At 50.3% G+C, this 19,610-nt stretch overlaps 1 protein-coding gene across 4 annotated transcripts in view; it reads right to left on the reverse strand.

The window, feature by feature from the left end:
* OGDH (oxoglutarate dehydrogenase) overlaps nucleotides 1-19,610 on the reverse strand; it is a 73,262-nt gene that overhangs the window by 36,526 nt on the left and 17,126 nt on the right. For all 4 annotated transcript variants that reach the window (XR_009053238.1, XM_057732219.1, XM_057732221.1 and 1 more), the window contains exons 3-4: nucleotides 6,006-6,197; nucleotides 4,106-4,208 (exon numbers count right to left, since the gene is read on the reverse strand). Coding sequence is in view for 3 of the 4 variants with exons in the window: in XM_057732219.1 (XP_057588202.1) it covers nucleotides 4,106-4,208; nucleotides 6,006-6,197 (295 nt within the window). In the remaining variant the exon portion in view is untranslated. The remainder of the gene's footprint in view (nucleotides 1-4,105; nucleotides 4,209-6,005; nucleotides 6,198-19,610) is intronic.

The raw sequence follows: 19,610 nt of genomic DNA on the forward strand, positions 1-19,610 counted from the left end.
TCAAGTTCATTTCTTAAGATTGACAATTTGTAAACTAACAGTAAACAGGTTTCCTGCCTTCCTCTCTTTTAATTATAGAATTTATGTTTTGAGTTCTCCTTTATGTTTATATCTCACAATTAAGTAAATTTCAATCATTTTTGTCACTGCGAATAGTTATACTATAGAATTTACATGGAAACCACAGATGATGGCATTTTTAAGCTGGAATCTAATTCAAATACTGCACTTGGAAGAAGAGAGGAAACTGAGGGCAAGAGCTAATGAGAACTTTCTCCACGTCCCCACCCAGCCAAGGGCAACTCCTCTGAGGCCAGAAACAAGACTACCCAATGCCCCTTCCCCACCTCCGCAAAGCAAGGACTGGATGCCAGTGCAGGACTGCAGCCCAAGTGAAAGAGCGCACATACTGTCTGCAGTTGATTTGTTTCTACTTGAGATGGCAACAACCCCGACCCCAAGGGACTCGCTGTCAAAAGCCACACCCTGACCCTTCTTTAGGGTCAACCAGGAGAGGCCTCACTAGGAAACGTGGTCCCGCCTGGAGACTTCCCGTGCCTCCCTAGGGAGGAAAGTAGAATGTGTGCCCAGGCATCTCGGGTTGGAGCTCAACCCTCCTTCACCAGACCTGGAGTCGAAGGTACAGACTAGCATAAATTAAGATGTGCTTCTGGGGGCAACCTGGAACCTGGCCCCTAACATAACACATCCTGGGAAAAGGCCCTCCGTTCGTAGCAGTCACCACACAATTCTAGAACATAACCCACATCTAACTGAGAAACTGTTCTAACATTAATTTTTAAATTTTAATCAAAATAATCACTGACTCCACCATCTCAACGATATTTCTGCCACATTCACAGTATGTTCTGTGTGCACACGTCTGATGGTGACCCTGACGTGCCGGGAGCATCCAGGAGCTCTGCACGTCTGCAGAGTCTGCTGTCTACCTGGTCAACTCTTTCTCCACCTGTGACTGCAGGGGCCTCGAGTATTTCTAAGATGTTAGGATAGGGAACCTAGGCCAGCATTTCCCAACCTTCTCAAAATGGGTCAGAAAAGGGCAAGAACTCAGCGGAAACTTTTCACGTTTTCCATCTTATTTAAAAAATTCTGAGGGGACATCAGCCCCGCTCGCCCTGCAGACCACACCGGCCAGCGCTGCCCTTGGGAACGGCTTCCTGCCTTCACCCAAGGCTCGCAGCTGCTCCTCCACCCCTTGTGCTGCTCCAGCAACAGCAGAAGGTGCTCTCAAACGTCTGGGGAGTGATCACCGCCTGGGGCTTGGTTTCCCCACAAGAGGATGGAAGAATTGTGCTGCATCCACTGGGAGAAGAGAAAGGCGACTCAGAGGCGTCATGCGCAGGACACAAGCTTGCGAAGGCTGCTGTGCGACACAGGACACCACCGCAGTCGCTCACTTACCCCGGACCAACACGTGGGCCACGGCGACCACCCCACTTTGGCAGGTCCCTGCACAGGAGCTACCCTGCTTCCTCGTCACTCAGGTTGCAGCCCAGTCCTTACTCCTACCAACTCCTGTGGGATGGACTCTGGGTTATTTGCCCCATTTCTTGGTTTCTAAACACATATCTTTACCAGAGAGACCAGCAGCTACTTATCTCAAAAGATTGTTAAGCATCTTAACAGCTCACACCTTCCTGGAGCTTAGTAAGCTCCAGGCACTGTTCTAAGGAGTTTATTTAATTCTGAAACAACCTTACAGATGAGGAGACAGAGACACACAGCTAGTCCGGGCAGAGCTGGGCTTCCACATAGGGAGCTGGCTCGAGCCCAGGCCCCGAGGTTCATATGAGATGACGGGCAGGAAAGCGCTCTGGGGACTGCCCAGTGTCCCCCGAACAGGGCTGTCATGTTGGACCAGTTGTTTTCATAAACACCTACATACATCAAGGGTGAGATAATTCAAGACTAATTTTCCTACAAATTCAAATAGATACTGAGTTTACACTACTCCCACTGATCATAAGTCACACTACTTCGAATTCGCAGGATGAAATGCACTTTTCTCCTGCAAAGGAGGGGCTGTTCCCCGACTTACTCCCGTGTGGTTCGGAAGGGCTCCCAGCTGAAGGATGCTGGGTCTTCCTCAAAATAGCTCAGGAGGCTCTGGGGCCACCTCTGTGCTTCTCTGGCTTATAACCCTCGCTGTGTTGACAAAGGACCTTGCAGACGCACAAACACTCGGGGCACTGCTCCAGAGTGGAATGTTAGGCAAGGCTGAGATGGCCTAGAAAGAGCTAGAAAGAATGACAGAGGCCCTCTGCCTCTGCCCCTGATGAGGGCTGTGAACTGAGGAGCCAGGCAGCATCAACAGGACTGGGGGCTCTCAGCCTTCACAGGCTCCTGGGCTGGGATGGCCTGGGGGGGCTTCCAAGAAACCCTTGCCTGTGCCTGTGGGCTGTGGCACCGTCCTGCCCTGGACCAGCCTCACACGGGACAGATAAGAGCTCTAGGCTCCCCAGGCAGTTCTAATGAGTTGGGAACCACCAAAAAAGGTCTGTTTTGATACCAAGAAACTAACAATCAGGGATGGCACAAGGAACAGGGAAGATGCAGTGTCACAGGGGAGAAGGAGACCCCACCTCCCCTGTGCCTTTCCTGCTTCAATGTTTGACTGGCATGGGAACACCAGCCTCTGTGGCCCGTGTCTGGGCTGGCTCTGCAGTTGTCTTTCTCTGGAGAGACAGCTCTAGGGTACAGGACCTTGAGCTCTTTATCAGGCAGCTGGTGCCCTGGGGTTCACAGGCCAGGCTGGAGGTGGTGGTGGCGGTCTCTCCTGCCCTAAGCACCTGGAGGGGACTCAAGGTGCTGAGGGGGCTTCAGCACAAGTGAGCACAGGTTGGGTCAGGCCTGGGTGCTGCGGGGGTTAAGTGGTGAGGAGGAGGAAAGAGGCTCTAAGTGTCTTGGGGGACAATGCAAAGAGAAGCCCACTTCTGGGGTACACAAAGTTGTCACCACTCAATAAAGTAGCAGGATTAAACTCATGTCCTGCCGACAACCTGAACTGGCCCTATTCAATCATATTCAGGAGGGTTTCTCTAATCTTTCTTCCAAAAACTGCTAAAGTGCAGGAACAAAGTAGAGGAAACCCTATATTACCTAGAAGTGCTTCTGAAACGAAGCCAGAGCAGAGACGAACCTCTAAGAGCAATCCCAGGGCCAACCCTGTCTGAAATTCAGCCTTACCTGACTAGTGCCTGACCTCCCACGTCACAACGCGGACACGCCTCTAAGGGCCTTTGGGCACCACAGAGCGTTAGTGACTGTTATGCAGGGGAGGCAATTTCATCCCCTCCCAAAGAGCAGCGTTAGGCAGGTAGGTAATCGTCAGTTTTATTAGCATGCATAGTGTTTCTCGTGAACAACCTGGCCATTTAAAAATTAGTCATGTCATCATTTCTGTAGCACAGGTTAGCAGCACGGTGACTTAGAGCAGGTTAACTTGAGAAAGCAGCCGCAGGTGTGAGCCCAGCTGCACCCCTGTGCTCACCACAGAGGGGGTACAGTGAGTGGGGCTACAACCGCCTGTGCGCCGTGTGCGCCTCCCTGCGCGCGGGGACGCCTTCCAAAGTTTCCTCAGCATGATCACCGGCATTTGAGAATCAAGACACCCAAACTGCACCACTTGCTCTGGAATTCGCCCTGTCAAAGGCAAGCCACACCGTGCTTCAGAGTGGACAGCGTGTGACAACAGTCCTGAGCAAGGCCTCATCTGGGCAGAGGCAGCACTGCCCTGAGATTTGGAAACGGAAGCCAGACGAGCTGGTCTCTGGAATATCTTCTGACCCGCCTGCCTGGGTGGGTCATCTTTTTTCCGTACCACAAACCTTTCTGTCCCCAAATTTTACTTTCCAAATTTTGAGACTTCGACAATCGAGCTCATACGATCTGGCTGAAAAGCTGAGATAAAAACAACTTGCCCCAAACAAACTAAGGCTACGTGACTGATAAATGTCAAGTGATCAGAACGAAGGAAACTTAAGAGTCTTTCCCTTCTGCCTGTGGACATCCTGGCTGCCACAAGCTGGGACACAGAGAGAGGAGCCAAGCAGCGCAGCACTGGCCGCTCTCAGACCCTCACCAAGTTTGTCTGTGGATGAGATAATATCAGCGGGCACGGAGGAGTCCAGATCAGCATCCAAAATTCCCAGGGGGTCCAGCTGTGCTACATGGTGCCCTCGTATCTACGAATGGGCCAGCGATGGAGAGGGAAGGACACACACAAAAGGACAGGAGAAAAAAAAGAGGGAAGGGGTAAAAAAAAGTAAAATTACATTAAAATTAGTGTTTACAGATTAATTCTCACCCACGTTTGACGAAACAGTTACTGGAGCATCATCAAAATTTACACAACTAATTCCGAGAGGATCAAGTTTTGCAATGTGGTGACCCCTGACCTGGAAGCAATAACACAAGCAGTCATTAAGCAGGTCCTGCGGGCTGTGGGAGGGGGTGTAAAAGTTGTACTTGGTCAAACCTTTCCCTGGAAGCACCAATGAACCCAACAACAAAGTTAGTTTTTAAAAAGCCTTAGAATAGTTTATTTTAAAGCACTACTGTGCATACATACACTTCTATAAGTAGGGGTTAAACTTCTCAGGTTGTGATAAACCTGGCAGTCTACAAGGGTGAGTCAAAAATTCTCCACACTCCAGTTATATTAAAACTCTGTAAATTCTACAGCCAGAGTGTGGATAATTTTTGACTCACCCTCATAAAAGGACCCATTTCTTGGGGATCCTTACACAGTTTTCCTGGATAAACAGAAATGGGATATGCTGGGGACTTTAGCTCCAGTGTGAAGCCTACACAGCTTAGAACACATGGAAGTCCCCAAGGAAGGTGTGGGTATGGCTCCACTGTGTGGGTCAGGGCACAGTGGGCACAATAGCAGACAGCTACAACAGGGACCTCAGCCTCTGATCTGAACTGTTTAAAAACAAAAGGACAGGGAAAATCCCTTCCAATTTTGTTTCTTTAAGTCTCGAATATTTATCCATAGTTTCTAGCTAGCAATTTGGGGAGGGGAGCAGCTGCTGAGAAGTCACTGAAAGACCAGTAGAAATGACTGAGGCTGAATGAGCCAGGCAGTGGTCAGCACACACCCACTGTGCCTCATTCTACAGAAATGCCCACTGTGAACAGCACCTAAGAGCACATGGCTGTCTATTTCCACAGCTCTGTGTACCTCATCCTTTGCCCCGGGGAGAGAAGCTGACTTGTCCTCCAGCAGGACGGACCCACCCTGTGCTACCTGTCATGACACCTGTGGCAACAGGCCCTGTAGGCAGGAGAACGGTCCATGTGGCCATTTCCAGAAAAGAGCACGCCAGGGCGAGAAGAACTCCGTGGTGCGACTCCCCTGCCATGTGGTAGCAATGCCAGAAGAGACAGCAGGGGAGCCCAGATCCTGGGGCTCCCAGAAGGGCCGCCCTGGGCCTGATTTCTCCTCCTTTCCTCCTGAGAACTACTTACAGACTAGGTAGTAAGGTCTGAAATCTGGGCTCTTCTCCCCACCAGGCGGATATCCTGGAAGGGGCTTCTGGGCTCTGAAAAAGGCCATGGGAGCCCCTGGTTCTGCACGGCCCTCCTCCAAGGGGGCTGACCACTGACCAGAATGCTCTTGGAGAGATGGCCCCTGTACAGGCTCAGCTGCCCCTCACCACTCCCGGTCAGTGCTCCCCTCTGGGGATCGGCACTCCCCATGACTCCCGGGCACTGACTGTGTTTCCCTGCCCACAAATCATTCTTGCCAACTTACGGGAAGAAATAAGGGCAGGTGCTAAGGGTGGCAGAGGATCTGTGCAAACAGGGTGAGACTGTTCGGGCTCCTTTTCTCTTGTCATATTTCATTTTTGCCTCCCTCCACCCCAGAGCAGGTAGAGAGCACCTAGTGTTTGGTGGGAGTGAAAGTTAAACAACAACCTTCACTGAGTCAGTGGGGGCACTCTGTCAGGAACGGCTGGCCGCTGCCACCTTACCTGGTAGGCCCTGATGAGAGACTGCACCGCCAGGTGATCCTCCACCAGCTTGTCCACGTTGGGCTGGGCTTCCACCAGGGGCCGCGCTCTGGCCACAGCTGACAGAGAGCCTGGGCTCAGGGGCAGCGGGCTCTGGTAGGCAGTGCCCGGGGGCGCTCCGGCATTGGTGTTTCGGAAAAAAATGTCCCACGACTGAAGACAAAGAAGGAATACGTGTGTCACTCCATGGCTCCCCTAAGATCTAGGACTCATTTTCAGCCAAAAAGAGAACGGTTCTTGGCAGGTAAGTCAAGTCTTAATGATGTCCATCTACCAGTAGGCTAGTCACATTCTTCCTACTCTGGACAGCCTGCTACTACCCCCAGAGGGCGGGTCTCTCAGAGGCTGGGCCCCTGCTTCCATTACTCCCTCAGGGTGCGCCTCCTTATCCCCAACCCTATGATGCAGATGACCTCCCATCAAAACCCCCAAGGCCAAGCAGCCCTGCCCCACTTGCGCATGCCAACTGCTTCCATGGCAGGCAGCCCAGGAGGCAGGTGAACAGAGGTCTTTCTGCTCCATCTGTCCCCTGCCTGGTTATCCTGAAGACCAATGCTCTTGGCCCTCCTGCCTGTAGGGCTACAGCTGCCCCAGATCCTCAAACCCCAACAGGACACCCAGAGGGGAACTGAGCGTATTCAGAGCCTCTTTCCAGACCCCAGAGGCTTCGCACAGTCTTGGGGTCCAGGCCTGCCTGCTCGTGCTTTCTCCCCAAACACGAAACAGAAGCAGGGCCTTTATGTAAGGGGCAGCCCAGGGCCTGGATATGCAAAGCCTGAAGCGTCCCTTGACTGACCCCTAGAGAAACAGTCTTGTCCATACTTCAGAAGGCTACTCAGGAGCTAACGGCTCAGGGTGTGCAGTCAGAGGCAGAACCTCAAATATGAGCTCTGAGATCTTGGCAAATTACCTAAATTTCTATGCTCAGTTTTTTCATCTATAAGATGAGGACAAAAAAAAAAAAATCTATATTCTTTTTTATTTTTTATTTTATTTATTTATTTTTTATTTTTTTGGGGGTACACCAGGTTCAATCATCTGTTTTTATACACATATCCCCGTATTCCCTCCCTTCCTTGACTCCCCCTCCTCGAGTCCCCCCCACCCTCCCTGCCCCAGTCCTCTAAGGCATCTTCCATCCTCGAGTTGGACTCCCTTTGTTATACAACAACTTCCCACTGACTATTTTACAGTTGGTAGTATATATATGTCTGTGCTACTCTCTCGCTTCCTCTCAGTTTCCCCTTCACCCCCCGCCCCCTCCCATACCTTGAGTTCTCCAGTCCATTCTCTGTATCTGCATCCTTATTCTTGTCACTGAGTTCATCAGTACCATTTTTAGATTCCGTATATGTAAGTTAGCATACAATATTTGTCCTTCTCTTTCTGACTTACTTCACTATGTATGACAGACTGTAGTTCTATTCACCTCATTACATATAGCTCCATCTCATCCCTTTTTATAGCTGAGTAATATTCCATTGTGTATATATGCCACATCTTCTGTATCCATTCATTTGTTGATGGGCATTTAGGTTGCTTCCATGTCCTGGCTATTGTAAAGAGTGCTGCAATAAACATTATGGTACAAGTTTCTTTTGGGATTATGGTTTTCTTTGGGTATATGCCCAGGATATATTCTTCATAGGTTTTTGTTTTGTTTTGTTTGTAAAGACTAAAGGCATTTAGCACACAATCTGGTAGGCAACTGGCATTACTGGTAGTAACTAGTATTACTACTGGTTTCAATTTCCTTTGTGTTAATGTAAACTAACTCTTCTCCCTATTATTTTTGGCTATTTTGTGTTTGATTCAATTTTTCGGGGGGGTGGGGGAGGGAACGCTGTGCAACTCGTGGGATCTTAGTTCCCTGACCAGGGATTGAAACTGTGCCCCCTGCAGTGGAAGTCTGCAGTTCTAACTACTGGACCCTCAGGGAATTCCCTGGTGCAATTTATAATTTGCAAAGACACTGTGAACTCTAATAGTTTATTTCATACAAAGATATGAGGCTTAAAACAATATTTTAGAGGTCAGAGAAACTAAGACTTAATATAATTCCACTGCAATATATATATATATTAAAACTCATCAAGTTTAGAAATGTGAAAACACTTTCTTCTCTGCCATGCATTTTCCAGTTTCTAAGATTCTTCTGTCAATAAAATCTGGTTAGACTTCTTAACAAATCTGGAGAGGAGAAACCTCACTAGATTTGTGTTCACCTTCTCGGTAAGTGCTACCAAGATGTTGTCCAGATGGGCTTGTCTGGGAGTGTGGGCAGGTATTGAATGGGTCTATCTCTGTTTGGGCAGAAACCTTGAGACTGGTCCTGAAGGTCTTCCGGCTTTTTTTTTTTTTTTTAAATTATTTTTTTTGGGGGTACACCAGGATCAATCATCTGTTTTTATACACATATCCCCGATCTTCCGGCTTTTTCAGGTGGGCTCTTTACAACGTGTAGACGTACCGACCTGGACGGTCAGGGAGATGACTGCCTGCTCCGCCAGCCACAAACCCCCTGGGATGCACGATGGCCTGGAGCACCGCACAGGGCAGCCTGGCCTCTCACTAACAGTATTTCTGACAGGGGCTCTCCAGGACGTTTGTATCATTCTACAATAAGAACACAGTCCTTTTGTACTCAGAAAAATCAATTAAAAAAATCAAACTATTAGGGAGATGATTGTACAACATGGTGAATATACTAAAAACTAGAATTGTACACTTTTTATAGGTGAATTCTATCTCAATAACAACTTTTAAATGTTTTAACAAATCTCATTATTTAAGGTTTTACTGTTTTTACCTTCCTTGTTAATTTTCAACGTGTCAGCTGATGGTAGAAGGGAGATCTAGGGTTCTTGTCTGGCACCGGCCATAACGCCAACTGCAGAGCACCTTGCATCACGTAACCTGACAACCAGGGGCACTGTGCATCTGACGCTTGCAACCCCAAGACCATTCTCTCCCTCTGAGTCTAACAGGGGTAAGAGCAGTATGTCCACCAGAGAAAGCAACTGACTTAGTCTTGTGAGAGAAAGAGAGGAGGACGCCTCAGGACCAGCAGCGTAGGGCAAGGTAAGGCTAGTCCCTGCTCACCACCCACCTGGTTTGTTACAAGGGCCTAAAGAGCTGACACGCTGGACACCCCCAAACATTTCCGACTTTGCTGAGCTTGTAAAGCAGGCCATCCTGGGAGTGGCTCTGGCCCAGGGCTCTCCCTGGCCCCCACCCACACCTCTAGTAACGAGGACCTGGACTAAAAGGAGCCCTGCTGATACAGCAGAGAACGGGCAGGAGTCAGCCCAGCCCTGCACGGCAAGAACTAACAGCACGCCGTTCCCGCCTTGTAATATCTGATCCAGTTTCTACTTTGCCCTAAACCGGCTCTAGTACTGGTGTCCCCACCCTTACCCGTGTCCACACTAAGTCCTGCTCTGGACACATACCCTGAGGCTGCAAGGAGGCTGAAGGGCAAGGCATGACCCTGAAACCAAGTAGCCTCTGGAGAGCAGCACACAAGATCCCAACTTTCTTCAAGCCTTAAACACTGTCTTCTGCCTCACAGAACGCATGAACACATGTCTAGAAATGCAGTGGCAGTCGCCCAACAAGACCTTGGATCGAGAGGGTGCCCTGGCTGCATGCCGACTCCTCACCGTGATGGGCACCAGCTGCTTACAGATTCAGAGTCAAAAGGCATAGCAAAAACCACAAGTTCACCTCTTCAGAAAAATCAGCTTTGAATAACAAGTGCAGCAGTGGCAGCCACAGAGGTGGGAGCAGTTATCACACGGATGCTCTGAGCACCTGGAAAGCCAACTACACCCCCCTGCGGAGAGGTTCAGGTGGGCAGGACTGACACAGCATGGTCACCAGGCAGGGATACTGATCAGGTTAAGTGAGTAAGAGCAGGGAAACCCTTACACAAGCATCTCCTCTCAGGCTGGCTTACTCTTGCCAAAGCCAGCAAACAATAAAATCAAAGGATTTCCAGGGCTGACACCCCAAGGGCACAGGCCAGGCAGACAAAGGCTGTAGGACTTTCCAGTCCAGGCCCTGGGTGGGGGTGGTGGTGGTGGAAATCGCAGTTATCGGGCCTCCTCTCTCTGACCTTCTTTTGTGCTTTGGGATAAAACTCCAGGTGATTTTCAATTGGCTGAGGACCACGACACAGATGGAAATTCTGCTCAAGCTGGAGGCAGTCAGAAAAAACTGGTTCATACCGGTATTGCCGAGGGCTGGGAACAACTGGGAAAGAATATGCCAGGAATGCAGCTTCCTCCTTTCCAGTAATTCAGCCCCACCACACACACCACCAGCAGTTACCACCACTCAGCTCCCCAGCGGCTTAGCCAGGCCCTCCCCCGCATGTTCTAGGCAGGAGGTGTGGGCACCTGCACTCAGGTGAGTGCCCAGCCCAAGAGCCCACACCAACAGACAGCACGTCCCCCTCCACCAGATCTGATCAGTCTGCACACGAGGGTGACAGAAAGTTCTTGGTTGCATATACTTTGCAAAACCCTCGCATTGCAACTTAAAACAGGTAAATTTTAATGTAAATCAGATCTCAAAAAAAGTTGATTTTAAAAAAAAGGCTGTGAAAATGAAGATCATTTTCTGGCTTGCAGGTTTCACCCTCGGCCTCCGAGCCACGCCTTCTTTACCTCCTGCTCCTGCAAGGTGCCTCTTCCACCCCTCCCCCACACCTGAACTGGCTTCCGAATTCATTCAGTGGTGTAGCCCACAGCCCGCATCCCTCCCCCCCCACCCACTCTCGCTGCCTGGGGCGCTTGACCCCTCTCCACACATTGGCCCGCAACTTAACGTGCGGCTCTGTCACCATCTGGAGAGGGTTTCCTTATAATCGCAGCACTCATTTGAGGTTTTATTTACTTGTGCGTCTACCTGCTGCTACTGCTGGTTCCCTCTCCCGGTAGTGGCCTCCTAGCTGCGAGAACCAAGTGTCCGCAGGCCTGCTGCAGGGCCAGGTGACCATGAGGCTGAAGGGACTGGTCAGTGGGGGGCCCTTTCCCAAATGAAGAGATAGCTGCAAGAAGAGGAGGCCTGGGTGGTCTCACATGCCCCCTGCCCCTGGAGCTTCTCAGTCTTTTTGCCATGAAGGTGCGAGCAGCCCTGGCCTGTCAGCGGAGGTGTGGGATAGCCACCCACCTCCCATGAGTGGGTTTAAGGCCATCAACATGTTGCTGAAATGACAAACCAAAACATGATAGATTTCAAGTACAAATAACTATTAACAATCTGGTTGAAATGAAACTAGAATTCTTACATTTAATTCTAGATAACTAAAAGCATTTAACTGTAGTACAGGAAGCTCTGTTTTCAAAAGCCATCACTCCTCCTAAGCTCCTCCATAAACCTCCCAGACTTCTCACAATCCTGACGGGCTTTCCCTGCTGTCACCAGCCTTCTTCTCCCCAATTAGAGGGAGCTCTTCAAAGCTGCAAACACATCCCTTTTCCTCTGTAAACGTCTAAGAAATCTGGTCCGGTGCTTTGTACATAGTAGGTGCTCAACACACCTGCTGAGTTAAGTTCAGAGAGGATCAGATTCCTCCACAGGGCGAACATCCTGACAGGTGTGGTGTCAGATGCAATGTCAGGTGCAGTGGTAGTGCTGGTATCAGGTGTCATGCTAGATGCTGTGCTTGGTGGGATGTCAAACGTGGTGCTGGGGGGTGTCAGCTCTGGTGCTAGGGGTGGTATCAGAAGCAATATTAGGTGTGATGCTAGGGGGGATGCCAGGTGCACTGTCTGGCATGATCCTAGGTATGGTGTCAGATGTGGTGCTAAGTGCTGTGCTAGGCGGGGTGTCAGGGGCGGTGTCCGCTGTAAGGATGTGGAGCATCCAGAGTCCTCATCTCAGGTAAGGTGCTGACCTCAGTGGGTGTGGGAGTGCTAACCAGGGGACACGGGCGTCAGCGGTTCAGTGAGGCAAGCGGACTTTACCCTGCTGATTGTCAGCAGATTGCAAGAGTCTCAGGGCCAAGTTCCTGACTGTGAAGGTCACAATAGAGACTTGTTCACGAAGGGTTTGGTTTTGGAGGGGTCGCAAACACGCTACCAAGTGCCTCTTCCCCCATCTCAAAGACCCCCCGATGTGTGCTGGATACGCGGGCCAGTGCAGGCGTGTGACCTAACAGGGCCACGCATAGGCTGAGCCCCTAAGAGCGGGCCTGCCTGCTGCCCACTGGCTCATGGGGGTTGGGAGCCCCAGTCCCGCCCCCCACAGGCTAGGCAAGGGCCAGGGAAGTCACTTCAGCTCTGTGCCTGAGTCCTGGCCTATAACAGTAGGGAGCACAGGCTACTTAGGAGGATACCCCTGTACTTGTGTAGCTTTTTGCAGCTTAAAAAGCACCTGTAGGTACACTCATACTTGTTTAAGAAGCTGATGATCAAAGCTTAACCCTAGGACTTTCTAGGTGGCGCAGTGGGTAAGAATCCGCCTGCCAATGCAGGGGACACGGGTTCGAGCCCTACCCCAGGAAGATACCACATGCCATGGAGCAACTAAGCCCGTGCGCCACAACTATTGAGCCTGTGCTCTAGAGCCTGTGAGCCACAACTATTGAGCCCATGTGCCGCAACTACTGAAACCCACGCGCCTAGAGCCCGTGCTCTACAACAAGAAAGGCCACCGCAATGAGAAGCCTATGCACCACAACGAAGAGTAGCCCCCGCTCGCCGCAACTAGAGAAAGCCCGTGTGCAGCAACGAAGACCCAACGCAGCCAATTAAATAAATAAATAAATAATTAAAAAAAAAAAAAAAAAAAAAAAAGCTTAACCCTAGGGTTACTAATGCTTATTCTAGCTGCTCATTTCTATGACTCTGGGTTCTGGACTGACCAGACCATTTTCTTTTGTCCAAAGTCCCCTTCAGGTGCCCTGTCACCTCGTCTCCACCTCAGCTATGGAACAAACCCCACTCGTTCACATTATGCACAATGGTCTGGAACATGATGTCACCTGATAGCCACCACCACCCTCTGCTGGGCACCCTGCCAAGGACCCTGACGTAAAACCACCCAGGGGAGTGGGTGGGGCAGCCTCTGGCCCCCTCTTGAATGCACCAAACCCCAGGCTCCAAGGCCATCACTGCTGATAAACTGCCGGGTCTGGACGTCAGACCCCAGCACTGCCACAAACAACCATATCATTATGTGTGGTACTGACAAAGCTTTTTAACTGCCACAAACGAGAAACTGAGGGGAACAAGTGACCAAGGAAAATGCACGCATGGCCAAACAAGGGTTTGGTGGGTTCAGTCAAGTCAATGGACAGGGAGTTGCTCCCTGAGCTGAGGATGGTTACCTGTGACTCACTGGCCGACGGGTGCTGCTCCTCAAGGACCCCAGTGCCCTGGAGCTGGCACGGCTGAGGCTGCACATCTAGTCACCCTGCATAGAGGCTCTTCCAGCTTACAATGAGCTCTGGCAAATTCTGTATGACTTCCTAAGCACCCAGCTTCTGTGCACACCAGCCCAGCTACGGTGTGGAGCTGCGTGATTCATGTCTCCGCTGTATGCAAACGCTGGACGAGGCAGTGTCTACAACCCTCCTGCTGTGCCCCGTCTGTGCCAACTGCTGGGCTCCATGCCCTTCCTGAAAACACCGTGTGTGGCTGTCCTGACATCCCGAGAGGATGCCCGGGGTGAGGGGAGAGAAGGCCCGTGGTGGACTGCCACAGAACCTGCACAGGAGGTTCTTGCCTCAGGGCCAGTCTCAAAAGACATGCGTAGTGCTGGGCTTCAGACCCCTCTAACCACAGGCAGGGCCTTGCTCAGAGCGTCCCCAGCTGAGGACGGACGGGGCCATGCCCCGACCCAGCTCACTGCCCACCACCACGTCTAAGAGGCACCAGGATCTGGGCCTGCCTGACCTGTCACCACAGAGCTATTTACACTGGAAGCAGTTAAACTTGGGGGTTCTGCTTGGGGATTCCTCAGCCATAGAAGCCGAGTGAATTGAGCTTGATTAGAGCTGTTGATTTTAAAGCACAGAGTAGTACAGGTGAGAGAATACCTCCAGACAAGTTCTACTATCTTCTCTCTGTATGGGTGTGCGGGTAAAATGTCAATAAACACACAAGATTAGCAAAGAAAAGCTGCCTCAGCTCTGCCCTAAGGAATCTGCTGACAGGCGAATGATACTCCCTGGGTTTCTACCCTAAGAGGCAGCAACCCCATCCTATCATCATAGAAAAGACTGTGGTAGGCTGCCAAGTGGCCACACGTCGTCCCAGGTCCACAAAAGGTCCCCCTGCAGTGGCCATGTGGCTCCTCCATTGGAGCTGAGCCCTTGGGGGCAGGCCTAAAACTTGCTTTGATCAAGGCCATGGGTGGGAGTGGCAGTGTGTGAGTTTTGGGCGGGATGTCCAAAGGCCACAGCCTCTCCTCCCCTCTCCTCTCCTCTCCTCTTGGAGCTATACTAAGGCCTTGTGAGGGGGTTGCTCTGGTCCCCTGGATGATGGCAGGGCCCAGTAAATAGCTAGCACCAAGCGCCAGATGGGAAGGGGTTCTCTGTGGGGCTGCAGCCCGACCAAAACTCAGCTGCATGGAAGCTGGGAACCATGAGAAAGACGTGACTGGTGGTGTTTCAAGTAGCCAAGTTTGGGGGTGGTTTATTACACAAACGCTCACAGAAACCAGACTTTTACTGCAGGAAAATATTATATGCAGGACACCTGTGACCACTCTCAGGCGTGGTTTTTCTGGCATTCCTCAGGAAGTGAGAGCCCTTGCCCTCTGCCTGGCTGTCTGCATCCAAAAGTGCTTTCTGTCAACTCAGAATTGCAACCTTCCAGGTCGGCTGTGCAGGACCATAGTGTGCATCTGGTCCCCACGAAGCTGGCGGGTGGCGTGGCGCCACCTGGAGGACCCAGCCCGGCTAAGCCAAGCCTCAGGCTCAGAGAGAACTCTGGGTCTGCGAGTCATGACCACTTAGAGAAGACCCTAAACTCCCAACCCACCCATGGACAGCAGAGGCCAGAGCCCAGCAGAACTTCAGACCCCTCAGGGGGGCCTGGCACAGGCGGAGGGAGGGAGCGAGTGGCCTAGAGGCTCCAGACTGACGATGTGATCAGCTCCACAGCTCCTTTCTGGAAGAGGCCCCGAAGAACAGCTCCCACCAACAATGTCAGAGAGGAGGCTCCGGGAAGATAGCTGGGGTGGAGCTTGCTGTGCCTTTCTCAAGAGCTGCTCCGGCCCTGAGGATGACTCACTCCTTTCTTCCTCCTGGTGTTCACCTTCCCCTGAGGTCACTCTGGATCCCTTTCTCCAGTTATTGCTGACATTTAAAAACCCACTGTTTTTGCTTTAAAATACAATACAAAAGGGCAATCATTAAAAAAATCATGCTCCCTGGATTTCCCTGGTGGTGCAGTGGTTAAGAATCCGCCTGCCAATGCAGGGGACACGGGTTCCTGCCCTGGGCCAGGAATATCCCACATGCTGTGGCGCAACTAAGCCCGAGCGCCACAACTACTAAGCCCACGTGCCACAACTACTGAAGCCTACACGCCTAGAGCCTGTGCTCTGTAATGAGAGGCCAGTGCAATGAGAAGCCTGTGCACCACAGCGAAGAGTAGCCCCCACTTGCCACAACTAGAGAAAGACTGTGCACAGCAACGAAGACCCAACGCAGCGCCCCCCCCCCCCAAAAAAAAAGAGAAAATCATGCTCCCAAAGATGCACATGCCTTTATTCCCAGGCTGTCCTCCCACCACTGCAGGCTTAGTTAGCTCCCTGTCAGCATCTGAAGCCCTCACTCTCTTTCAACTGCTGAGGGGTTCACGCCCCACAGCATTTCACAAAACAAGCAAACACCCCTCGGCTTGATCTTGGGGCCTCGCTGTGTATGCTGCAGCTCAAACTTTTGGTCTTCACTTTGCTGCCTTTGGCTCCGACGCTGAGCCCCTCAGGTCCTTCTGCGAGTGCTGAGTGGCCCTGGGCCCTTGTGTCCCTCTGCCTTCACATGTGCCTCTCCTGGGCTCAGGCACCCTGTCCCTGGTCAGGCCCCTTCCTTACCCTTCAAAGCTCAGTACAACTGGAGCTTCTCTGCAGAAGCCAGTGGGGTTTACTCTGTATTCTAACTGTGCTCAGCTTACCGAATTCCCCACAGGCCCGCAAGCTGGAGGGCCCTGCATGCTCACACCTCTTGGCAGCCACTCAACTCAGTCCTCCAACAAAACTGTCACGAGTTGCAAATTGCTAGTGAAGGCACTGCTTCATGACCTTATACTTTTCAAAGGTGTTAATTTTATCTCTCTGACCATATAAACACAAACCCTTTAAGAGTAAAATACTGTACTGAAGTTAGGGAAGATCTTCTTAGTTGGTTTCGTCAATTTAACACAAAAAGTCAGCAGGGTTGAGATTCCTCCTGATGTAGGAAGCTGAGCATGGAGGGGGAACTTCAAAATGTGGTTTAACAGCCTCGATCACTGAAAGCCCATTAAATATACCATGTGTATGTTTTCCCCCAAGGCCAGCACAGAACTAGGGTCAGCCGTGGCTGACTTTTTAAAGTGTAGCCAAGGCAGTTTTCAAAGCTGCAGAATGAAACAGAACTGTGTCACCCCATACTGGGAATGATGTGTGTCTGTTTCTGCTCTGCTTGTCTGGTTGGCTCAATTACAGAAAATAACAGGATTGTGTTTCATGAGCATGGAAGGAAGAAGCAGAACTGCCCGGGCCAGAAGGGCAGCGTGGTCAAGCTCAAAAAGGTGGGACTGAGACTGGAATCTGCACCTGAAGGGCTGCACAGTGGTCTTGCGGTGACCATGCTGGAACAGAAAGCTGTTATTACACTTGGGAGCTGGCCCGCAAAAGGCAGGAGATGAAGTGGACGCAGTCAGCAAGAGGAGGAAGACAGGCTTTTAGGAAGTGGGCAGAGGTCACTCAGAAGGCCAGGCAGGGGAAGCGGGCTCTGATGCACCAAGGACAGCCGTGGAGGCCCAATGAGCAGGGGCACAGGGCCCCTCCACCAGCTTCTCCACAGAGCCGGATCCTGGGTCCTCCCTGCAAAGTTGACACCACGCTACGCTTGTGGATGGGCACCTGCCTCTACTACACAAGTGAGGTCCGATGAGGGCTCAGCGGCTCTCAATTACCTGTTTGTCTAAAACACTAACAAGGGCAACCTGGCTTTGACTCTGTTTTTAAGATGTAAATAAAAATCAAGACGCCACCATCTGACTTGTCCCCAACATGGCCAAGACCTTAATGAGGGAGCACTTGGCACGCTGACAGATCAGGCCCCAGCTGAAGGGTTCTAAAGGGGTCAAGTGGAGAGTTGCACTTGACAAGATGTTTAAGACTGGAGCACAGAGGCCAGACTGGAGAAAACGATGTGGAAGGGACAACTGTCTAGGAGAGGACCACACCAAGGGACAAAGAGGAGAGGGATGGCAAGAGAGTACAAAGGCAGACCTGGGCTGGCCAGGTAACTGGGCACAGAGGCCCGGGGAGCCCTTAGGGCCTTGCACCCCTGAACTGCTTCATTACTTTATCACAGACGTAACTTTCACAATTAAACATTTAGAAATGAAAGTTTTCTTTAAAAACAGGGATATGAGGGACTTCCCTGGTGGCACAGTGGTTAGGACTCCAAGCTCCCAATGGAGGGGGCCTGGGTTTGATTACTGCTCAGGGAACTAGATACCACATGCATGCTGAAACTTTGAGTTCGCATGCCACAACTAAGGAGCCCGTCTGCCACAACTAAGACCCAGTGTAACCAAATGAAAATAAAATAAAATAAAATAAATTAAAAAAAAAAGAAAAAACCAAGCCAATTTCAAGAGGTAAATTTTTAAAAAATAAAGAACAAAAATAGGGATATGACAAAATTATAAAGTAAATTATAAAGTCAAATGTGAAAAGGCAGCTTTAAGATAATCAAAAATAGCTGAATATAGACGGAGAATTAGCTTATAGTATTAGAGAATTACCTTGTTAATTTTGTTAGGTGTGATTAAGAAACCATTCCCTTGATAGAGCCACTCAGATGCATTTATTACAGATGATAATGGTTTGGGATCTGCCTTAAAATACTCCAGTGGGCCCTCACCCAAAACAAACCAACAAACAGAAAAGTAAGTGGGGAAGCAATGGATTTTTAAAAACTGGTAAACTGTAGAGAGCTATTCAAGTTGGGTGATGGGTCTCCTCACAGAGGTTCGTTTTCCACTCCTGTCAACTTAAAAAAAAAAAAAAAGCGCAGCATGAGAATTGTGAGTTACGTTTTAACTCCAGCCGGGAGAGAGCATTTCAGATAGTGCTGAGAAACTGCTCCGAAGAGGTAGGGGAAGGTGATCTTGGTGAAGGGGGGTACATGCAATCAAGCACATATTTTTCGCAGAGGTTTCTGCTAGTCTCGTGAAGGTTACTGGTAGTCACGAGGAGCGAGGTTCCCCATGAAGGATTTTAGTGCTTTTCTAGACAAGAGGAGATGAAAGAATTAGGCTCATAAAATCTTCTCCTGAAAATATTTATCTGAAGACCTGTTCTGCCAGTTTTTCCCAGAGCACAGAATGCTTCATTCCTGATCTCCTCCCTGAACTCCTTTCCAGGGGTGCTGAAGGTCAGCGGCTGCAGAGGCTCATGATTTGATCCTTGTAGAGGTAGATGGCAAGTGGCAATTTGCAGCTGACCCTCCTACTGTGTGTTTGAAAACGTCACAAAAAGTTTAAAAAAATAATAGCAAAGCAGAGTGTAGAAGGGTAGGAAGGGGAGATGCTAAATTTGCTCTGTTTTTGCTGGACATGAAAAAGTTCAGTCCTAGCAGTTCCCCGTAAGCCCTCTGCAAACAGAGGGAAGAGAATGACGTCAGAACCAGCTCTCAGGACAAGGACGATGACATCCCTCATCTGATGCAGAAATGAGAGATCGGAAAGATGATCAATATAAATCTTAAAATCTAATTTTCTTTATCTCTCCCTAAACTACTTTTTCTATGGATAACACAGAGCACAAAGGAAGCATTCTTAATAAAGCCAATGATTTCCAAGGCCTTCCATGGGTCACAAATGCCTTTGAAAATCTGATGAAAACCTCTGGATCGTGTCCCTCAGAAAGTGAGGGTACACCAGGTGTTGGGCCTAATTCAGCTTGGAGAGGTGATCAAGCCCACTTTGCTGGGATGGCCGAGGAGGCGCACTGCCATTGTAAATGTCCACTGATTTACACCATCCTGTCCCTCTCCCTCTAGGAAAGGCTGTGTCCCCTGGAGAATCCTGACAACAGAAACCAACACACAAAATCTGGCCCAAAGACGCCAACTTGCACGTATTCTCTTATTAAACTGAAAAGTCCTTTTTTGAGATCCTTTACCCATTTCCCCCATAGAATCTTTCAAAGAGGTGCTAAAGAGGTGCTTGCTCTGACCTATGGAGCCCAAGGACCCAATCCTCACTCTGGATTCTTCCTCAGCAGGCTGCATCCATGCCTGTCGGTATCCTCACTGTGCTGTCCTCACCCTTGGGACGGATGGACACCGTGACAATCCCACCCAGCCTGAGAACCCCCAGGTACCTCCCAGTC

This window comes from Hippopotamus amphibius, chromosome 4 (assembly GCF_030028045.1).
Source record: "Hippopotamus amphibius kiboko isolate mHipAmp2 chromosome 4, mHipAmp2.hap2, whole genome shotgun sequence".
NCBI lineage: Eukaryota > Metazoa > Chordata > Mammalia > Artiodactyla > Hippopotamidae > Hippopotamus > Hippopotamus amphibius.